We start from the raw sequence: 22,664 nt of genomic DNA on the forward strand, positions 1-22,664 counted from the left end.
CTTAGAAACTTCCAGTGTTGGAGCATTCACCACTTCTGCAGGCAAGTTGTTCCACTGATTAATTGTTCTAACTGTCAGGAAATTTCTCCTTAGTTCTAAGATGCTTCTCTCCTTGGTTAGTTTCCATCCATTATTTCTTGTCATGCATTTTGGTGCTTTGGAAAATAGTTTGACCGCCCCTCAAATATTGGAACACTGCTATTATGTCACCTCCTAGTCCTCTTTTTCATTAGAGACCTACCCAATTCCTGTCACTATTGTTTGTATGTTTTAACCTCCAGCCCTCTAATCATTTTTGTTAGTCTTCAAACGTTGTACATTTGGAGGTTGCCAACTTGTGGGTTTTATTGTCATTTTATAAGGAACTTTGAGATGTTTTATTGACCATGGAGGCTTTAGAAAAAAAAGATAGTTTTTGTTTATATGGTTAGCTGATGGTTAGAAGACAGTATATATATCATGGCAGACATCTATTTAAATGCACAATTCCTTTAGGCTAATATGGGCTTTATCAAAAATGTTCTGTATGCAGTGTTTACATAACTGTGGTGGAGGGTATGAAGGAACAGAGCTGTGGCACTGTCTTAAATATTTCCAGACAAGGGGAAATTTAAAACTTTTATCACCAAATTACAGATAATGTCATGTTTCAGAAGCCAGATCCGAGAGAAAAACCAGTGAGGTTTACAGAAGAGTAGATTGCATTTTTAAGTCATTTAAAATAGTGTTTTGGTATCATTTGACATATTCTCACTGTAGGCGAAGAATCATCAACCGTGCTCAGGGGCATTTATGTTGGAAAGCCAAGTAGAATAGACTAGAAAGATATGGCCACATTGACTGGATGCCCTGTTACTGCAATGAGGGTAATTGTCAAAAATAATGCAAAGCAGAGCAAACTCATCTCTGTAATTTTTTTGTTGGCTTTTCAATTCTTACTTTAGAAAAATGACACCATCCATTTTTAGAGATGGGAAGGTACAGATTTAATGAGTACTATTTTTGTTGGTCAAAAAGACATTTGTTGATCATGTTTTATTAGAGAATACTTTGATTTCCAATAAATTGTTTTCTCAAACACTCATTGTGCTTTCTAATTGTCCAGTTTGAACGTAAGGGTTAATTGTGGTCCCACCCCGCACCAGGAGTGGGCTTCAAAAATTTTAGCAAGGGATTTTTTGCCCGGTTGCTGGGTGGGCTTGGCAATGGTGGGCGTAGCCTAGTCGGCCACGGGAAGTTGCCCGGGCTCCGGAGGCTTTCCTTGAGGCTCCGGGAGGGCGAAAACAACCTCCCCAAGCTCTGGAGGCCCTCTGGAGGCCGGAAATGGGACAGTTTCCGGCCTTCCTGAACTTCCAGTAGGCCCGTTTTTCACCCTCCCCAAGCCTCTGCAGCTGCCTTTTACTTACCTGCATCCAAAATGGGCCATGTGGGGATTCCTGGGAGGGGTGGGGCGGGATGGGATGGGGTGGGCGGGGCCAGCCAGGAGTGGGATTTGGGGGTTCTTAGCTAGAGGTTCTCCCGAACCCTTGCGAACCTTCAGCAGCCAACCCCTGCCCCACACCCAATATGGATGAATTGTGACAAGTTGTATTTTATACTACAGTGTCTCCTTTGCCTTTCAAGTTAAGCTGAGAGGGCAGTTCCCTAAATTCAACGCCAACATAAGAGTGTAATTTTTAAGGTGTGATTAAATTTACTGCCATTGTTTGTTGCAGCAGACTGATATTATTTGATAGATTTATATTCTTACTTTTCTCCAAGAGCTCAGGATGACATATATGGGAATAATCCTTTATTTAATTCGCACAAGAAAAACCAGTGAGGTTGGTTGGACTAAGAGACCGTCCTAAAGTAAACCGGTGGATTTCCATAGATGAAGATAGACTTGAATTTTGATCTCTCATCTCCTAGCCCACTATCTTAACCACTACATCATACTGATTACCCTTATGGAAACTCTTAAAGTAAATTCTGTTCACCTCAGGTGGTCCTCAACTTACGACCACAATTTAGCCCAAAATTTCTGTTGTTAAGTGAGAAATCTATTAAGTGAATTTTAAGACCTTTCTTACACAGTTGTTAAGTGAATCTAGCTTCCCCATTGACTTTGCTTGCCAGAAGGCCGCAAAAGATGGTCACATGACCCCGGAACTCTGCAACCGTCATAAATACATGCCAGTTGCCAAGCGTTTGAATGTTGATCACATGACCATGGGGATTCCGCAATGATTGTGTGAAAAACGGTTATAAGTCATTTTTTTCAGTGCCGTTGTAACTTTGAACCAGGGGTGAAATCCAGCAGGTTCTGGAGAACCAGTAGCGGAAATTTTGAGTAGTTCGGAGAACTGGCAAATACCACCTCTGGCTGGTCCCAGAGTGGGGTGGGAATGGAGATTTTGCAATATCCTTCCCCCAGGAGTGGGGAGGGAATGTGGATTTTAAAAAATTGAATTTCACCACTGCTTTGAACGATCACTAACCAAAGTGTTGTAAGTTGTGGGCCAGTTTTCTTTTCTATAACTAGCAATTTAACAGGGTCTTGTATCGAAAAAGACACGTCCGCCCACAGCTCTTTGCTCCTCTTTAACCAGTGGTGTTAGGAAGAATTATGAAACAGAGATACACACACCACCATTGTGGCAACAAGCGTTGCTGCTTTTTTCCCGGTGAGTCCAGACTATCAGGGCAACCTGGTCCACCGAAATACGGGGCAGAGCATACTGCTTCCGCTTTCGCCTTTCAGCTCCAATCCAGTGGCCTTCGCAGGCGGTCGTTTTTGTTGTATCCAGAGGCCACACACATGACAAGGACGGAGCAGCCGATTGGCCCGATCGTCAGCTACCAGCCGGCGCGAAATGGGCGCGTCCTGATTGGCCCAGCCACTGACAGCTCTGCATATTTAAGAGCGGTCAGTGCCTCAGAAGCTGCCCTGCTCTCCGAGGTCCTTAGCACTGAGTGGGTCTGATGTTAGCTGTTGTTGATAATAAAAGTTATTATTAATTCGCCTTGCCTCCGCTCTCATACATTGTTCTCAGAACAGAACAGTTTTCGTGACAAATTATTTTTGTGTTGAATTCATATTTACCGACAAAGAAATAAAGGGATAAGCTGCGCTAAAAGGCTAGTTGACGAGAGCTAAATAGCTTGAACTAGATCTATACTAGTCTCTCTTTATTTCTTTGCTGGTAAATATGAATTCAACAGGAACTGGGTATGTCTAGTTTGATGAAGAGAAGGATGAGGGGAGACATGATAGCAGTGTTCCAATATCTCACAGGCTGCCACAAAGAAGAGGGAGTCAAGCTATTCTCCAAAACACCTGAGGGTAGAACAAGAAGCAATGGGTGGAAACTAATCAAGGGGAGAAGCAACTTAGAACTAAGGAGAAATTTCCTGACAGTTAGAACAATTAATCAGTGGAACAACTTGCCTCCAGAAGTTGTGAATGCTCCAACACTGGAAGTTTTTAAGAAGATATTGGATAACCATTTGTCTAAAGGTTCTTCTTCAAAAGGCCAAGGACTTTGTTTTTGTTTTTCTTTCCTTTGAAGACATTTCGCTTCTCATCCAAGCAGCTTCTTCATTTCTACAGTTCCAGAACTGAAGAAGCTTCTTGGATGAGAAGTGAAATGTCTTCAAGGAAAAAGAAAAGCTGCGGTGGAATACCAAGTTTATAGGATGGGGAGGTACCTTATAGGGAGCTCTAGTGGTGCAATGGTTATAGTGCAGTATTGCAGACTAACTCTGCCAACAGCCCAGAGTTCGATCTTGACGGGGCTCAAGGTTGACTCAGCCTTCCATCCTTCCGAAGTTGGTAAAATGAGGACCCAGATTTTTGGGGGACAATATGCTGACTCTGTAAACTCTGTAAAAGAGCCGAGGTGGCGCAGTGGTTAGAGTGCAGTACTGCAGCTACTTCAGCTGACTGCTAGTTCAGCAGATCAGCAGATCAAATCTCACCAGCTCAAGGTTGACTCAGCCTTCCATCCTTCCGAGGTGGGTAAAATGAGGACCCAGATTGTTGGGAGCAAGATGATATTTAGTATGGTGTCTATGGTGTAAGCTGCCCAGAGTCCTCGGAGAGAGAGCGGCATAGAAATATTAATAATAATAATAATAATAATAATAATAATAATAATAATAATAATAATTATTATTATTATTATTAAAAATAAACCGCTTAGCGAGTGTTGTACATCACTATGAAGCAATAGCACATCTAAGTGCTATTGCTATTCCTGCCTGATAGGACCTCTATTTGGCTAGCTATGTTGGTTTGGTCATGACTCAATAGTCTAAAGGTGCCCCATCCCTGGCACAGTGTTTTTTCACACTTCTACACTTACAAATCAGGTAATCGGGCTGGAACTTTGAGAATACCTATAACTCTCCCCTCTTTTCTTATTTATTGTATTTATTTATTTATTTTTCTTCTACAGGATTGTTGAAGTTCATTCACCGGATGCCAAGCACATCTTGGTGCTAAGGAGTAAAGATGCGAGCACTGCCCAGGCCTGGTTCTATGCCATCCACTCCTGTATCAGCGAGCTCATTCCCAAAGTCATCTCAGAGGTCAAAGATCAACTGGGTAAAGCAGGAATAGCCGGAGGCCGAGAAATTAGGCACTTGGGTTGGCTGGCAGAAAAGGTAGTGCCAACTTTTCCCTCTTTGTCTTCATCAACAGCCCCCTGCATGTGCTTAAATTCTCAGGACTTCTAGTTTGGTATTAAAGAATTAAAGCGGTTAATTCTTGAATCATGGATGCACCACTCCTACAACTTAATTTGGAGTGGCTTTAAAGTAATTGCATGGCTTTCTTTTGTAAAACCTCCATGATGGATATTTAACCTTGTTAAATTCCTGATTGAAGTGTATCTGCTTTCACTCTGTAAAGAGAGGTGCATTAAAATATTAATTGAAGCAGGCTATTTGGTCATAGGTACCCTAAATGTTTGCATATAACTATACATTTCATTCATTCATGTATACCCTAAACATATACAAAGGATGGGCATTTCTTCCAGTTGTGGTCCTGACCTCACCCCATTCACCTTTGCATGGTGTGTGGGGTATTTTTGTCCTGACAGTTGTATATGCGTAAGAGTTGGGATATCTGTTTTAGCTGGAAGATCCATGGCATGAAACATCTTCATATTAGAAGAGACTGGACAGCCATTTGTCTGGATCGGTATAAGGCCGAGATGGCGAACCTATGGCACGCATGCCCAAAATGGCACATGGAGCCATGTCGCCTAGCACTGTTCTGTCCCCGTACCACACACGCACCCCCACAGACGGCCCGGAGTTAATAAGCCACATGACAAAACTCGTTGAAGATAAAGCTGGCAGCAACCCAGTGGCTAGCTGCCAATTCAGACTTTACTCACACAAAACAAAGATTAGACTGCAAACATTCCGATAAAACAGGCAGAGTTTCAACAATACAAGGATTAATCAAAATGCAGTCCGATAAAGCAGGCAAAGTCCAGTAACGCAGAGATCATGGATTATTTCCAGTTTTTGCTCGTCACAAACTGAACCGGCCACCACACCCACATTTATACCCTGTGGGGTGTGGTCCAGTGACTCAGCTAATCTCTGGCACGCCTTCCCCTCTGCTGCGCATGCTTCTCCCTGCGCCTCTGCCGAGGGTCCAGCCAGCACTTATCTTCTTTGTCGCTGTCCACCTGTGGCTGCGGGGATGTGCTTGGCTCTGAGCCTATCTTTTGGCCTTCGGTGTCCTCCAGAGGCATTGCCAGAGAGGAAGGTCCTGGAGAGGGAGGCCTTGCCAACTCCTCTCCCTCACTCTCAGAGTCTGCATCTGTCGATAACCCAGGCTCAGGCAACGGAGCCACAACAGGCACGCCAGCCATCGCCCCAGCCCAGCTCCACCGCACCTCCCACCGGCCAGCTACTCTTTGAGTCTCTGCTGCGCATGTGTCCCGTTTTGGGCCTGGAAAGCCTCCTGCACCAACCTGGAAGCCAAAACAGGGGCGGGGGGGGCAGGGTTCATGTGCGGGGGACATGTACACATGCGTGGGGAATGTGTCGCATGTGCAGGGGGCGCTCACATTTTGGGGGTCCGGGCACGCGCACATGCATATGCACGCATGCAATCGCACACGCGCTTTGGGCACTTGGTACCAAAAAGGTTAACCCTCACTGGTATAAGGTGACCTGCTTGGGGACCTCCAAGGTCCCTTCCAACCAACTCTGTTATTCTGTATATACAGAGTTGTTTGTGTATATACAGAGTTGTTTGCAGGCTAATGTTTCAATCAAGGTGTATGTCAACACTGAAGCTCCAGGATGGCTTCAGTCAGATCAGCTTCAGGGTTGACAGTGTTAACTGTTTTTAGAATGTCTACATGATATAAACATTTTTCTGCAACGTTAATGCCTACTTACTGTTTATGAATGATTGTCTACAAATGGAAACGAAGAAAAAAACAATGAATATGGCCGATGCAAATCCTGGGACCTGTTTTTAGTCAATGTCTTTTAACACTTTCAGCCATGATAGCTTCCTAACCACCATATAGGTCTTTCCATTCTTGCTTTTGAATCCCTCTCCCCAACTCCTTGGGGTAGCAGTCTTCTAATCTTTCATGTTTGAGAGCTCCCCACAGTGAGTCACCATTTCCTTGATCTTAATTTTCATAGCTGTTTTCAGAGCATGATAAGATATTTACTACATGGCTCCTAGATGGCTCAGTGGCTAAGACGCTGAACTTGTCAATCGAAAGGTCGGCAGTTCAGTGGTTCGAATCCCTAGTGCCGCGTAACAGAGTGAGCTCCTGTTACTTGTCCCAGCTTCTGCCAACCTAGCAGTTTGAAAACACGTAAAAAATGCAAATAGAAAAATAGGGACTACCTTTGGTGGGAAGGTAACAGCATTTCGTGCGCCTTTGGTGTTTAGTCATGTCGGCCACATGACCACAGAGATGTTTTCGGACAACACTGGCTCTTCGGCTTTGAAACGGAGATGAGCACCACCCCCTAGAGTCAGGAACGACTAGCACATATGTGCGAGGGGAACCCTTTGCCTTTACCTTTACCTTTACTTTCTTAGATGGCTACTGGCAGTTCTGAAAAAGCCTCAATTCTACTAAGCAACCTTGTGAGGCCCTGTACACTTTTTTAATGTTAATCGTAAAGAGCATCTTGAGTTCCTCAAGACTTCTTCAGTAATTTTGGCACACACTTAGGTAGGCTTTTATTTATTCATTACCACCTGAATTTCACTTTTCCTCAAGGTACATAATACAGGATATATTCACTCAGAGAGATTCCAGGTGGCTAACAAGAATAAAAACCCATTATCAAAACAATAAAAAAGCAATAATCCCACCCCCGTCCTGGTAACCACAATCAAATGAGCCATTTGATGGCCTTCATCCCACTATGGGGTCCCAGGCCTGTTGGCGCAAAACCAGGTCTTCAGGGCCTTGCAAAAGAGTGTCAAAGTGGGGACCAGGCTTATATCCATAGAGATGATGTTCCGCAGGGTGGGAGCCACCACGGAGAAGGCCCTTCTTCTCCATCCTGCTAGATGGGCTTGCTTAGGAGAAGCGACCCATAGTGCCTCCCCACTCTGATGGGTCAGATAGATGGGAACAACTGTACTTCAAATAACCTGGTCCTGAGCCATGTAGGTGACAATCAACACCTTGAAGGTGACAATCAACATCTTGAATGGTTCTTTTTGTTCTCCTATCGATCATGTGAACTAGGTTAGCCACTATTGCTCATTAGAATTCTTTAGATTAGATTAGAATTCATTATTGGCCAAGTGTGATTGGACACACAAGGAATTTGTCTTTGGTGCATATGCTCTCAGTGTACATAAAAAGAGAAGATACATTCGTTAAGAATAATAAGGTACAACACTTAATGATAGTCATAGGGTACAAATAAGCAATCAAATCATACTAGGAAACAATCAATATAAATTGTAAGGATACAGCAACAAGTTACAGTCATAAGTGGGGGGAGATGGGTGATAGGAACGATGGAAAGATTAATAGTAATAGTAATGCAGACTTAATGAATAGTTTGACAGTATTGAGGGAATTATTTGTTTAGCAGAGTGATGGCGTTCGGGGAAAAACTGTTCTTGTGTCTAGTTGTTCTGGTGCTCTATAGCGTCGTTTTGAGGGTAGGAGTTGAAACAGTTTATGTTCAGGATGCGAGGGGTCTGTAAATATTTTCACAGCCCTCTTTTTGATTCGTGCAGTATACAGGTCCTCAATGGAAGGCAGGTTGGTAGCCATTGTTTTTTCTGCAGTTCTAATTATCCTCTGAAGTCTGTGTCTTGTTGGGTTGCAGAACCAAACCAGACAGTTATAGAGGTGCAGATGACAGACTCAATAATTCATTATTGAGTCTGTCATCTGCATTAATTATCATTAGTTAATGATAATTAACTATCTTATATTAGACTCATTAAGATCCGCAACCAAGTGAACCTCCCACAAAATGTAAGAAGCACAAACTAATAATTTCAGTTACTGTGCTACAGTCTGTGCACCAATTAAGAATTGTACTGTATCTGGTGAATTCTAGTTGGACAACGTTTAGAACTTATTAGCCTATAAGATATGAACGAGGAATTTACTGCCTCCAGAAAAATATAAGCTACAGCTGATGGGAGAAGAATATGGAGAACTATTAGTTGCCTACCTTTGAGTCAAGATGTTTTATTATGTTTTTTGCCAAAAGTAAACATTGTGACCCCTCCAGTAATAGCATACCGTATAACTGATCATCTGTAGTATTTTTTCAATGTAAAATACTGACCTCCTCGTAAGAAAGAATAGGGTTTGATTAATGTCAAGTTATACGAAATGTATCTGTCTTTATTATTACCCTATAAAATAGAATGCACTCTGGTTATATAAATGGACTGAATACTGTGAATTTTAACTAGTTTTTTTTTTAATGGTGCATTTATTATATCTTATGTAACGTGGTTGGCTTTTCAGGGATTGCAGTTTGAGCTGGATAATAGTAAAGTTTGGAATGAAACTTCAGGGATTTTCAGCTGTTCTTATTGTTCTGAGTCTCTGGATTCAGCATTCTTGCAAAGCAAAGTTTGTCTTTATTCCTTGAGATTATTTTCGAAGGCAAGGAACTGGATGGTACACAGAACTGAAAAGTGATGCCAGGGGGAACTTGAGCGACCTTTGATTAGGTATGCATTCTATGTGTCTGAAGAGCAACTTAAAGTATAAATGACTGGTGCCACTCAGACCTTTTGAGAGGTCACCTTTGGTAGACTTTATGAAAAAATATCAAGAGTATATTTCCTACAAGATTTATTTATTTATTTATTTATTTATTTATTTATATTTATTTATTTATTTATTTATTTATTTATTTATTTATTTATTTATTTATTTATTATATTTATATACCGCCCTTCTCCCGAAGGACTCAGGGCGGTGAACAGCCAAGTTCAAATACATAAATATAAAAGTTAAAAACAATTTAAAACCAGATTAAATACTTTGGCCCACAATTAAAAACATCCCATTAAAATCCAATTTAAAAATGTAAAACCGTTAAAATTAGGCTAGCCCGGCTTCCTGGAATAACAAAGTCTTCAGGGCACGGCAGAAGGTGCGCAAGTCCGGGATCCTCCGTACCTCTGGGGCTCGTTCCAGAGGGCAGGAGCCCCCACTGAGAAGGCTCTCCCCCGGGGGGGGTCGCCAGTTGACATTATCTGACCGACGGCACCCCAAGAAGCCCCGCCCTGTGGGAGCGTACTGGCCAGTGGGAGGCTGTCGGTAGCAGAAGGCGGTCCCGTAAGTACCCAGGTCCTAAGCCATGGATGCTTTAAAGATGTTAATCAACACCTTGAATCGCACCCGAAAGACCACTGGGAGCCAATGCAGCTCGCGCAGGAGAGGTGTTACATGGGAGCGCCCCGCCGCTCCCATAATCACCTGCGCGGCCGCATTTTGGACCAGCTGGAGCCTCTGGATGCTCTTCAAGGGCAGCCCCATGTAGAGAACATTGCAGTAGTCCAGTCGGGAAGTGACGAGGGCATGAGTGACCGTGCGCAGGGAGTCCCGATCCAGAAAGGGACGCAACTGGCGGATTAGGCATACCTGATATAAAGCCCCCCTGGCCACGACCGTCATAATGAAAGGATTGCGGGAGGGGGGTTGGTTGGTTGATTGATTGTGTTTTCGTTTATTAGTCTAGCATTAATCACAGAATCCAGAATCAAAGTATAGAACAGAAGAATACAATAGTAGTAATTAAAGTTTTAAAGTTTCTCGCCCTCATTATTTAGGTAGTGACTAGAAAAGAGATGATTAAAATCGATTTTACAGATGTTATAGGGTTGGGCCAAATCACATTTCTTGAACCATTTGATTGCGGGTCACTTCCAAGAACCGGGCGAAAGAGAGTGCTACAACCCTGAAAACATTTCATAAAATTATTTCAAATATAATAAAAATTAGATTAAATAAATGCAATAGCAATAGCAATAGCAATAGCACTTAGACTTATATACCGCTTCATAATGCTTTTACAGCATCTTGCCCCCAACAATCTGGGTCCTCATTTTACCAACCTTGGAAGGATGGAAGACTGAGTCAACCTTGAGCCTGGTGAGATTTGAACTGCCGAACTTGGCAGCTAGCAGTCAGGTGAAGTAGCCTGCAGTACTGCACTCTAACCACTGTGCCACCTCGCTCTATGCAATTAACTTGTTTATTACAAATGAAGGCGGATATACGTGTCCCAGGATAATGTTGCAGAATCCAATCTGGGTCGGTCACCGGAACCAGAGATTTTATCTTCTGAGCTTTCGGACTCGTGCTGGAGCCCATCTTCAGGGAACTTCTCTCTAGCAGAGTGTGTGCTTTTCTGTGTGTGGTATTTATAATGTCTGTTGTAAGTGCCTTTTTAGATGTTGATTGGGGTGTGTTGTTGGCTGGCTTTTAAGTCATTAGCTGTCCTTTGCTTGTGCTGCCCAGCTCTTGCCTTCTAAGTACTTGATAAGTCGGTAGTAAATCAGCACCCCTGTTGATTGACGAGGGACCTGTTCCCCAGGCTTTAATCACTTCCCTGGCTGTTTTTGTGCCTGCTCGTCCAACAATCTTGGTAGCTGCAAAATGGAATGTGTGTCCTTGTTCATTGTAGTGAGAGGCTGCAATGAGTTCAGGTCTCCTCATCTGACCGCTCTCTTTTTTTTCTTGCAATATGGTGGAGGGCTTCCTTCCCTTCTGTCCTACATAGTCACAAGGGCAATCCGTGTAGGGCATTTGGTAGATTACATTGGAAGCACCTCCCACCTCCAAACGATGTTTAAGGTAAAGGTTCCCCTCGCACATATGCGCTAGTCGTTCCCGACTGTAGGGATCGGTGCTCATCTCCGTTTCAAAGCCGAATTCCCAGCGCTGTCCAAAGACGTCTCCATGGTCATGTGGCAGACATGACTAAAAGAAAAGGCGCACTGAACACTGTTACCTTCCCACCAAAGATGTTCCCTATTTTTCTACTTGCATTTTTTACGTACTTTCAAACTTCTAGATTGGCAGAAGCTGAGACTAGTAATGGGAGCTCACCTGGGCTAGGGCACTAGGGATTCGAACCGCTGAACTGCTGACCTTTCTATCGACAAGCTCAGCATCTTAGCCACAGAGCCACTGCGTCCCTCTTGTAAACGATGTTTACAATGCATAATTTGTCCTCATATGAGGGAGGGAGGGAGGGAGGGAAGGAAGGAAGGAAGGAAGGAAGGAAGGAAGGAAGGAAGGAAGGAAGGAAGGAAGGAAGGAAGGAAGGAAGGAAGGAAGGAAGGAAACCACACTGGCTGGTTAATTGAAGGAGACTGCTGACACAATGATGCTGAATGCAGGTTTATGGCTTGTGTGATATAATCAGCAGGAGAAAGAAAACAAGCTTTTTTTGCGTCACTTGTTCTTTTATAACTTTTCATTTTTACATGAACTACATCACAGAAAACTTAAATCCTAGGCATCTAAACTTCATCTAAACTATAGATTAATATTTTTTGGACAAGACCAATTAATTCCACATTCCTTTTTCTCCTTAAGAACAATCATTTATTTTCCCTTTCTTTTTAATGGTGAATAAGATCATTTTAGGGCGCATTCACTACATGTTTCATAATCTTTCCCCTCAAAAAGGGCAGGAAAATATGCATTCAGTTTTTTCATAATCACCAGCACAGAAAAAATTATTGACCATAAAAAGAGCTCAGCATGGCCCTGGGATTCCATTCCCCCACACCCCCACATGTAGCATAGCATATTTTAAACCAAGCTATCATGGTTTGTGAACCTTAGTGCAGGATTTTCCAACCTTGGCAACTTTAAGACTTGTGGACTTCAACTCCCAGAATTCCTCAGCCAGTTTTGCAAAACCTGTCTTAGTGTGTTTGATGACAGCTGTGTTTATTGAATAAACACAGTTTAAACAACCATGGTTTAACAGAATATGTGAAGCTTGGCACCGTAGCTGAACAAGGCCAAACTGATTTATTAACTGTTGATGAAAACCAGTCAAGATCACCATTTCAAATGGGCTTGTTTCCTTAAACTAATGAGTACTAATGGTTCATCTATTAAAAGTGTTTATATAATTACATTTATATCAAATGTGCAAGATGTTCTTACAGAAAGAATGCTAATAATAAACCATATCGGAATGATCATATTTACAGGGATTAATGGCTGGGGAAGAAGGTCAGCATAAAAATACATGATAATAAAAAGCATCTAAAATGTCCATTCTATTCCATTTCAGAGGAGTTCCCTTTTCCATAAGTAAGGCTGATCTGAGGTGCAAATAATTATCATGCATACATACATCAGTTAAGGCCTATTTTTAAACTTCTTGATTGCAATTCTATAATTTGATGTTCAAGAAGATGACATTCATTTAGAATAAACTTGCATGGAATTTTAAGATCTCTTATGCATGAGGTAATCTTAATTGCAGCATATCAATTAATTGTTCTGATAATTTACTTGATGATATTTATATTAATAATAGCTACATCACCTTTTAAAAAAAAATCCAAACCAACTTTTCAAAAACTAAAACGACATTTGGAAGATAATGTTGTAAGGGACCTTAGTGATCATTTTTAATTCCTCTCTTAAGAAAGTTTAATTTTTTTGGAATTCAATTTGAATTTCCTGATATTAGCAGAAAGGAGAGACAAACTCTCTGGGTAACTGAGCAAAAGGAGGAAGAAAGAATGAGATGGTGAAAGGTTGATAATTTTAAAAGGAACATGTTGTACATGGCAGACACTTGGAAGACATTGATAGAAGTAGAGATGAGCCTCGAATTACAACAATTCGTTTAATGACCGTTTGGCAACATCATTGAAAAAAGTGATTTATGACCGTTTTTCACGCTTACAACTGTTGTAGCACCCCCCTCCCCAAGGTCACATGATCAAAATGTAGATGCTTGGCAGCGAGCATTTATGATGGCTGCTGTATCCAGGGTCATGTGATTACTTTTTGTGACCTTCTGACCAAGCAAAGTCAATGTGGAAGCCAGATTTACTTAACAACTGTGTTACTAACTTAACAACTGCACTGATTTGCTTAACAACTGTGGCAAGAAAGGTCGTAAAATGGGACAAAACTCTCTTTTACAACTGTCTCACTTAGCGACATAAATTTTGGGCTCAATTGTGGTCATAAGTTGAGGATTACCTGTACAATGAATATCCTGTGTGTGTAAGAAAGAAGGAAGGAAGGAAGGGGAAAGTTGCGGAACATGGAAGGAAAAATGATAAGAATTAGAAAGTTTCTTGGAATTGTACAGCTGAGTGAAGTAAACAAGCAGATGAATGAAGAACGGCTGCAGGATTTGGGTTTGGTTAGTCTAAAGAAAAGAAGAATTAGGGGTGACCTGATAGCAGTAGTCCAGTATTTGAGGAGCTGCCACAAAGAAGAGGGGGGGTCAAATTATTATCCAAAGCACCTGAGGGCAGGACAAGAAACAATGTTTAGAAACTAATCAAAGAGAGAAGCAACCTGGAATTAAGGAAAAACCTCCTAACAGGATAATAAACTGAGGACAGTGGAACAGCTTGCCTCCAGAAATCGTGGGTGCTCCATCACTAAATGTTTTTAAGAAGAGTCCAGACAGTCACTTATCTGAAATATGTATGTATGTATGTATGTATGTATGTATGTATGTATGTGTCCAATTTATATGCCGCCCTTCTCCGGGCGACTCGGGGCGACTTACAATGCATTATAGCATTATAGCAATAGCCTGCATACTTTTTTGTATATACCTGCTTATTAGGGCTTTCGGGGGGCCCCCTAAGCGGTGTTGTTCTATACAAAGTTGGTTTATTGCCCCCACAGTCCGGGTCCTCAATTTACCTACCTCGAAAGGATGGCAGGCTGAGTCAACCTTGAGCCGGGTGAGATTCGAACTTGCACTAATTGCAGGCCGCTGGCAGCTAAGTGCTAGCACTTAACAGCACTTTAGTCCGCTGCACCACCGAGGCTCTAGTATAGGTTCTCCTGCTTGAGCAGGGGGCTGGACTAGAAGACCTCCAAGGTCCCTTCCAGCTCATTCATTCGAATGTGCAGCTGAAGGAAGTACCGTAATTGGAACTGTGAAAGTGGGAATTGTGAATAAGTTTTGGGTTGTGGTCAGTAGATGCATTTGTTTCTTGAATTGGAGATTGGTAGAAAAGTAAAAGGGTTTAATTTGTGGTATTGTGGTTGAAAGGGTCAAAGGTTGGTTTTTGAAGCTGGTCATTATGTTGTGCGTGGGGTTTTATGAATGCAGTTAAAAACTCTTTGGCCCCTTTTGTATATTATTCATCTAGTTAACAAAACTTAATACGGGAGTACTGTTGTTTGGTTATGATTAAAGGCTATGATTAAGAAGAGACTTTGTCATTTCAACCTCCATAATTACGATGCTAAATGCTAGCTATCCCTACTTCGGCTGTTGAATGACTTAGTGTCCTTTTGGTTCAGTTGATTGTCCCATTGTCTTGGCTCATGCTTAGAAGTTGGAGATTGAGGGCACTTTGTTATGGTTTTTTTCCTAGTTTGAGGCAGTAGAACTGGAGAATTTCTGTTCTCATTTACGGCTTTGGGGCTGGGTGATAGCAGTCTCCCTCGTGCCATCTTTAGCATATTTATAAAGCCATGGAAGTAATACGCTGGATTTCTTTATGTGGATGATAACCAGGTTTACTTCTCTTTTTCCATCCTCACCTAATGTACCAAATACCCAATTCTTTTCTTTAGACCCACGATGGTAAACCTATGGCACGCGTGCCAGAGGTGGCACGAAGCGCCCTCTCTGTGGGCACGCAAGCCGTCGCCCCACTCAGCTCCACCACACATGTGCGTGTGCCTCCCGCTGGCCAGCTGGTCTTCAGATCTCTGTTGTGCATGCGCAGGGGGTCGGGGGGCACACACTCATGCACAGGGGTGTGAAGCATGCGTGGGGCCACGCGGGAGGCAGAGCACCTGTGGGAAGGCAGCATGCATGAGCAGGGCAGTGGGGCACATGCAGGGGGGGGTCACACTTGCATGCACAGGGGCCCCCACATGCACAGGGGCATATGCGCGGATCACACACAGGTGCGGGAGCACGAGCTCATTTGCGCATGCACGCAAGCACTTTGGGCAGAAAAGGTTAGCCATTACTTCTCTAGACAAAATTGCAGTCTGGATGAGGTATAACAAATTGAAAATTGAATCTTAAAAAAAAATCTAATTTGGTGAATTAGGAAAACTCACAATTGGAAGGAGACTTTCTTATTCCTAAGGAATCTGTTCTGTGAGATTGAATACAGAATTTGGGGCTGAACCTAGTCCCACCTGTAGATGATGGGTCTAGGTTCAGAAGCAACCTGGAACTAAGGCGAAATTTCCTGACAGTGATTTCCTGGTTTCTGCACGGTGACATCCTCTCGCTGTTTATTGTGAAGCCTTCTGTTCTTCGAGTGCACTGAAATCTCTGAGCACCATAAAGATTCCTTATTTATAGATTTTTTTTTCAGTGTATTTATAATTTATTAATTATTTATTAAACTTTTAGCCAGCACAGTTTTGGACACAAGGCATTACCAAAAAAAAAATAAATAAAAATAGAATAAAACTCTGCCATCAGTTCAGGAAACAGGAAAGCAACGTCAGATGGATAAAAAATTACGATCATCCATTGTTGGTGTGAAGAATTCCCCATAAAACTGAGGATTTAAAAGTGTTTGTGTGTGTGTATGCGTGTGTTTTAATGCAACAAAAATAACCCTACAGGCACAGGTGAGTTTTTCTCATTTCATAAAATGAGACACAAAAGCTGTTTTCCTCATGTATGTTTATAATAATTGTAAGATCAAAAGAACAAGATCGCCAAGTATGAAAAATGCCATCTGGATAGAAATCGGCAATGGAAGGCTAGTTTTTATGCAAAGGCATCAGGGAAAAAATAACCTTGAATTGTGAAAGCCTTAAAAACCTTAGAATTGAGACTCCATGCCAAAGCATATGTTGTTCAGGACTATTCCTCTCATCATCTTCCAACATGTGGCTCAGATTAGTAGATTTTGCCAATACAAATATACAAGTCCAATTTTGATAATTCCTTTGCATCAGTAGTCACTCACAAGAGGAAGTCACTGTTAAAACAGTGTCTCTCTGTTTATTTACCCCCCCATATGGACACACGCATGCACAAAACAGAATTCTGGATTGCTTATTAACAAAACATTAAAACACACTTGCAAGACCTCAAGCCAACCTCATAAAGCAACCCAGCTGCGATATTTGAAACGAAATCTGTCAGTAATTAATTCGGTAAGCAGTTCCAATTGTAATTAAACCAGTATTAAAAATAAGAGAAATTCAAAAGGCTTAAGGCAGGGGTATTGGCAGCTTTTTAAGATTTGTGGACTTCAACAGCGTTCCATGGTTTAAAGTTGCTACGGTTAGACACCTCTGGGTAAAGATATCATAAGATCTCTCAAGGACAGGAAAAGTTTCCTTGATTCCTCCCCAACCAAGGAAAGGGAACTATAGTTAGTTTAAAACAGTGGTCACCAACTGCTAGTCCATGAGAAAATTTTGGTGGTCCGCAGAAAAATTATTTACATTTTTTATATCGCACTAAATCAGGGGTACTCAAACTCCGTCCCTGGACTGGATACGTGCAATGAACGCTTGTGTTACTGCAGAGAGTCTCCCCCTTCGGGGTCTTTTTGTGCAGGTTTGAGGGGGGCAGAAATTCTGACTTGGAGTCTGTTTCAGCCTCCTGGTTCAGGGCTTTGGGTGAAGGCTGGAGGGAAGTTCTCTGGTGGCGAAGAGCCAGAGGGCCTTGTTCTAGTGGGACTGTATCATGGCCTGGAACTGGCTGACCATCTCAGCCCGCTGAGCCTCCAGGCGCCGGTACCTGGCCTTGCACTCCTGCAGGTCTTCCTTTTGCTTGGAAAGCCTATGCTCGTAGTCCTCAGTGAGGTGCTTCTGCTGAGCCTCCTTCTCAGTCAGATCCAATTTGAACTGAGCCAGCTGTTTTGCCAACTCTTTCTTGTGGTGGCTGCTTAGCTCCAACAACTGCTTCCTGTTGGGGCCCTAAGGAGCCCGGGCAGGCAGGCAAGGAATGCACTGGCTCCCGGTGGTCTTCCGGGTGCGCTTCAAGGTTCTGGTTACCACCTTTAAAGCGCTCCATGGCTTAGGACCTGGTTACTTACGGGACCGCCTACTACCATCAACAGCCTCCCACCGACCAGTACGCTCCCACAGAGAGGGGCTCCTCCAGATGCCGTCGGCCAAACAATGTCGGCTGTCGGCCCCTAGGGGGGAGAGCCTTCTCTGTGGGGGCACCAATGATCTGGAATGAGCTCCCCCCAGAGATACGGAGGATTCCGGATCTGCGCACCTTCCGCCGCGAGTTGAAGACGCTTTTATTTCATCAAGCTGGCCTCGCCTAAATCTTCTCCCTTTTAAGTGTAAATTTTAAATTTTTAATGTATTTTAAAATTATGGGTATTTTAAATTATGGGTATTAATTCAGCCAAATTTATTTAATTCATTTTATTCGATTTTAAATTTTGTATATCTATGTGTTTTATTTCATGGCTGTGCACCGCCCTGAGTCCTTCGGGAGTAGGGCGGTATAGAAATTCAATAAAATAAATAAATAAATAAATAAGGAATGGCTGGGAAGGGAGAGGCGAATAGAGGCCGGTGAGGCGCCCCTCGATCTGAGTGACATCCCCACCCAGTCACATGACTACCTAGCCATGCCCACCCAGCTGGTCATTAAGCAGATCATATTAGTGGTCCACGGGATTTAAAATTATGAATTTAGTGGTCCCTGAGGTCCGAAAGGTTAGTGACCCCCGGTTTAAAATAGCTAGATTAGGTATTCAGGTGGAAATCACTGGAGCTATTATTCGCTATGTGTCTTGAGAGCACCAGGTAGATTTTTGACTTACAACCAGTTGCTTGCCAAACATTTGAAATTATGATAGCCCTCCCAAAACTATTTTCGTTGATTTACTATGCCCTCCTCAGTCACGTGACTATATTTTGACTGTTTGGCAGCCAGCTGATCTGAGGGCCAATTCCAGCATCTTGTGATCACATAATCTTGATTTGCGGCTTTTTTGTAGGTTTCTAGCATTGAATTTCCAGCAAACACCCCTTGGGGAAAATTGATTTGCTTAATGATCACGGTGTTTGTATAATGACTGCTGCAAAAAATGTCATAAAATCGGATCCAGTCAGGTGATGTCTCAATTTACGACCATAATGACTTACTATTCTTATTCCAGGCTCAAGTATGGTCATAAGTCAAGAACTACCTGTACTTAAAACTGTTTACCACTTTAGTGAAAATGTTCCTTACCCAAAATTCATTGCTGCTTAGTTGCGAATAAACGTTTTCATTTAGCCTGGAACATACCTAGCATAATCCCTCGTACAGTTCAGAAACATTTTTCCAAGCTTGTCTTGAGTATTTACTGGAATAACTAAGAAGCCTGGGATGTGATTTGAGATCATATCCAAAGGAATGAACAAATTCTCCAAATATTTAAAATATAAACCAGATGCCATCTGATAATTACCCTGCACCTGCTACCTCAAGCAGTTTGTAACAAATAAGCCCATTATTCAAACAGGAGAAACCTCAGCTGTTAAAGAATGTGCAACTTTGAACTGTTTTGCTTGTGACACCTGTAGAAATGAAGGCTGTTCTGTAGAATTAGTAGATGAAAACTCTTTTTAATTGGTGGGACTGAGATTAAAGAATTTGGCCATGCTGGGTGGGAATTCTGAGCCTGGGGAATCCTAAATTATTTTAAAGGACATCTAGTTGGGGAAGAGGGCTACAGAGTTATAAAAGAAGCCTATTTCAGCAGTTATCAACATTAAATACAAATATAAGATGCTATTTTGGAGCTGGGCGGGTGATTTCATTTCTCATGAAAAATGATTCTATAGGGGGACATGTACCAGAAAGTTGAAAGATTTCCAGAAGGTATAAGAAACTTTTCATTAATCTATTTATCATTCTATAGGCAAGCCATATTTTATTATCAGTAAGAAATGTTCTGGCACCTTAGATAAAGCTAGAGAAAATGCAGTTTTAATATAATTTCTTTGGTATAAGAATTTTTAGAAACCAATTTGATTTGACTTTTGGACCAGGATCAATGGAATTTGGCAACAAAATTGGCAATAATAGAATTTCCTTTTTGGCTTTGCACCGTGCCTAAATTAGGTCACTGTAGTTTGTTCAGTGAACTCTCATTTTAAAAAGCTTTAGTTTTGTTCTTCGAAAACAAAAGCATTTTATTTTAATATGTTTACTGGTTAATTGTCTTACTAAGTATTGGCATGAAAGGAAATCAAGAAGAGTGTAATAAATCAATTCCCAATGGCTAATATATGGCAAGGATCCAGTTGTGGCTTTCCAGCTGCCAGCAGAGCTGGCGGCAGACTCGGACAATGAGGAGGTTGGGGAGGAACTTGGGCCAGTCCTGGAGTCTGGGGAAGACTGATGAATGCTCTGCGTCGGAAGCAGAGATAGAGCCAGGACCGTCCGACATTTCCCAGCTGTCTTCGGAGTCAGAGATAAGTGGGGAAGAACAGCTGGGGCCTGTTCTAGATGCACGTATGTGCAGAGCTGTCAGGAGAGGAGAACAACTGAGTACCAAGAGCCGACTCAGGAAGAAAAGCACACATGGATGCTGAATGACCCCTCCCTGGCTGGGGAATAAATAGAAGCAAAAGGGGAATGGTGTCATAGGAGACAACCGTTCGGATTTCGTTAGGAAGATTTGTTCATCGTGGTTCGTGCCACAGAGACTTCTTGCCAGGAATTAATTTACAGCTTTGTGACTGGAAGCTCCCAGCCTGGCAATTATCCAAGGACTGATAAGGTCTGTTATTGCAGTTAACCCTTGGAAGGATTATTGCCTGGACTTTTCTGTGTGTGAATGCCATGAATTCACAGTAGCTAAATAAAGAGGGGGGATTTGGGACAAGGAGTCTGTTTCTTGGTTCTGCTAAGGCTGGGTACCAGAACAGACCCCCTAATCAAGCCAGGATTATTCTATATTTAATTCTTTCTTTGTAGCAGAATAAACAAATACATTCCCCTGTTCCAGGGGTATCAAACTCAATTTCATTTATTTTTATTTTTTTGCTTTAATGTATATGCCGCCCTTCTCCGGAGATTCAGGGCGGCTTACAATGCGTTAAGCAATAGCCTTCATACTTTTGTATATTTATACAAAGCTTATTGCCCCCATAATCTGGGTCCTCATTTCACCTACTTTTGAAAGGATGGAAGGCTGAGTCAACCTTGAGCCTGGTGAGATTTGAACCTGCAGTAATCTGAACTTGCAGATGTTAATCTGTTAATAACAGTGCTTTAGTCCACTGTACTACAGGCTCTTTATTTCATTGAGGGTTGTGTTTGACCTCTTGGGGGTGGGGGGCTCGACGTCACTCGTGTCAGTGTCAATGGTGGCCCGAGCGCTCTGCCAGCAAAAATGGGCTCCCAAACTCCGTTTTCGGCTGTGATGGCCTCCTACAACCTTCTGTCAGCGAAAACAAAGCTTGGGAGGGCCGCTCACAGCCCTTGCGAGCTCCGTTTTCTCTGGCAGAGGCACCGCAGGTCGGTGCTTCGCTGTTTTCAGGGCAGCCCTGCAGGCCAGATCTAAGCACCTTGAGGGCCGGATCCAGCTTGCAGGCCTTGAGTTTTACACCCCTGCCCTATATTGTCAGATCATGTCATGGCAAAATAAGAGCCATGTGTCCAGAGAAATGGCAATACAGGAGTAAAAATATGTTAAAGTTCTCGTGTTTTAGGCTGTTACGTGATTTTGAAAAGCCTTTCAGATAATACTTAAGAGGCAAGAAGACGGGAGGAGAGATAATAAATCAATCTAACACATCTTTTCAGTAATTCTGAAATATCACCCAAATTTAACTGAATAATAATAGCCAGAACTTTTCAACCACAAATCCTGCTGTTGGTTTTTTCCAACCTCCTGTTTTGTCACTTCCAAGCACTTTCCTTGCTTGGAAAAATGGTGATTTTTTTCCCCCCTAAAGCAAAATCAAAGTCCTGCAAAATATGTTTGCTGGGATCATGAAGCTCTTGGCCAATTGGGGGTTGAACTACATGATGGTCTACTATGCTTCTTTGACTGCATGATCTGAACTAATCAAAGATCGTGAACTATGACAGCATTGAGGACAAGGAACTGGACAAACGCTTTATTCCTTTTTGTAACAAACCCTGATAATTGTGTGAAAGGGTTTAATCATGATGGAATATTTTAAACCCTACTTATCATTCCCCTTTTTCTTGCGTATGTGTGTGCAGCCTTTGCACTAACCCCACACAGTCATGAAAAAGCATTCCACAAAACTAGAAGGTGTAAATGCCAGCCATAGATACCAAGCACAACACAATATTTTTACACAATATCTCCAGTCTTTTGCATCATCTCTTGGGTGAAAATAGTCCCCAATCTGGCCTCATTGTATGTTTTTCCATCTTCCTATTAACTTGCTCGTCCTTTTTTTTTTAGTGGTGGCCAGAACAATCACAATATGGAAGGATTCTGGTTTGGCTATGACTTAACGGCGTCCCTAGGACATTGCTTGGTTTACAGTCCAGGGCCAAACTTCACCAGGTCTTCCTATTCATCTCCTCAATCTTTCAGTCAACTCTTTGCAGAGAAAGGGTACTAGAGCCAAGGCTGTGCAACCTCTTCCTTCCAATTCCAAACTGCTTTTGTCGCTGGCATCAACTGTTTTTGTTAGGGACCGACAACGGCGTGTATTGTGCGCTCTGGTGGATTTTGTATACCTTGGCAAATGCCCAGATCTGATAGTGAAATAGGACGGCTTTGTAGAGCGTATTTGGATCAGGAAGAGATTAGAAATGAAAACCTAGGCTCTAGTTTCTTTTCATTTTCCTCTTTGCAATCATTCACCCAGTATTGCCTCCTTCCGTGCCACCAGGGTCAAAGGTATATATTATAGTCCATTTCCTGCTGCGTGGGAAGTATCAACATCCTGTGTTCACGGTTGCCTCTGCTAATCAGCGTCAACCGTGGAAATTACCTTGCTTTCATGGACTTTGAGTGATTACAAAGGAAATTTTGC

At 42.4% G+C, this 22,664-nt stretch overlaps 1 protein-coding gene across 1 annotated transcript in view; it reads left to right on the forward strand.

Annotated features, from left to right (window-relative positions):
- The window catches only part of SNTB1 (syntrophin beta 1), a 125,634-nt gene that overhangs the window by 84,565 nt on the left and 18,405 nt on the right, over nt 1-22,664 (forward strand). Inside the window, exon 3 of the mRNA XM_070940355.1 lies at nt 4,440-4,647. Within this exon, the coding sequence (XP_070796456.1) occupies nt 4,440-4,647 (208 nt within the window). The remainder of the gene's footprint in view (nt 1-4,439; nt 4,648-22,664) is intronic.

The sequence above is a fragment of the Pituophis catenifer genome, unplaced genomic scaffold (assembly GCF_029215685.1).
Source record: "Pituophis catenifer annectens isolate HBS135680 unplaced genomic scaffold, rPitCat1.0.hap2 SCAF_3, whole genome shotgun sequence".
Taxonomy (NCBI): domain Eukaryota; kingdom Metazoa; phylum Chordata; class Lepidosauria; order Squamata; family Colubridae; genus Pituophis; species Pituophis catenifer.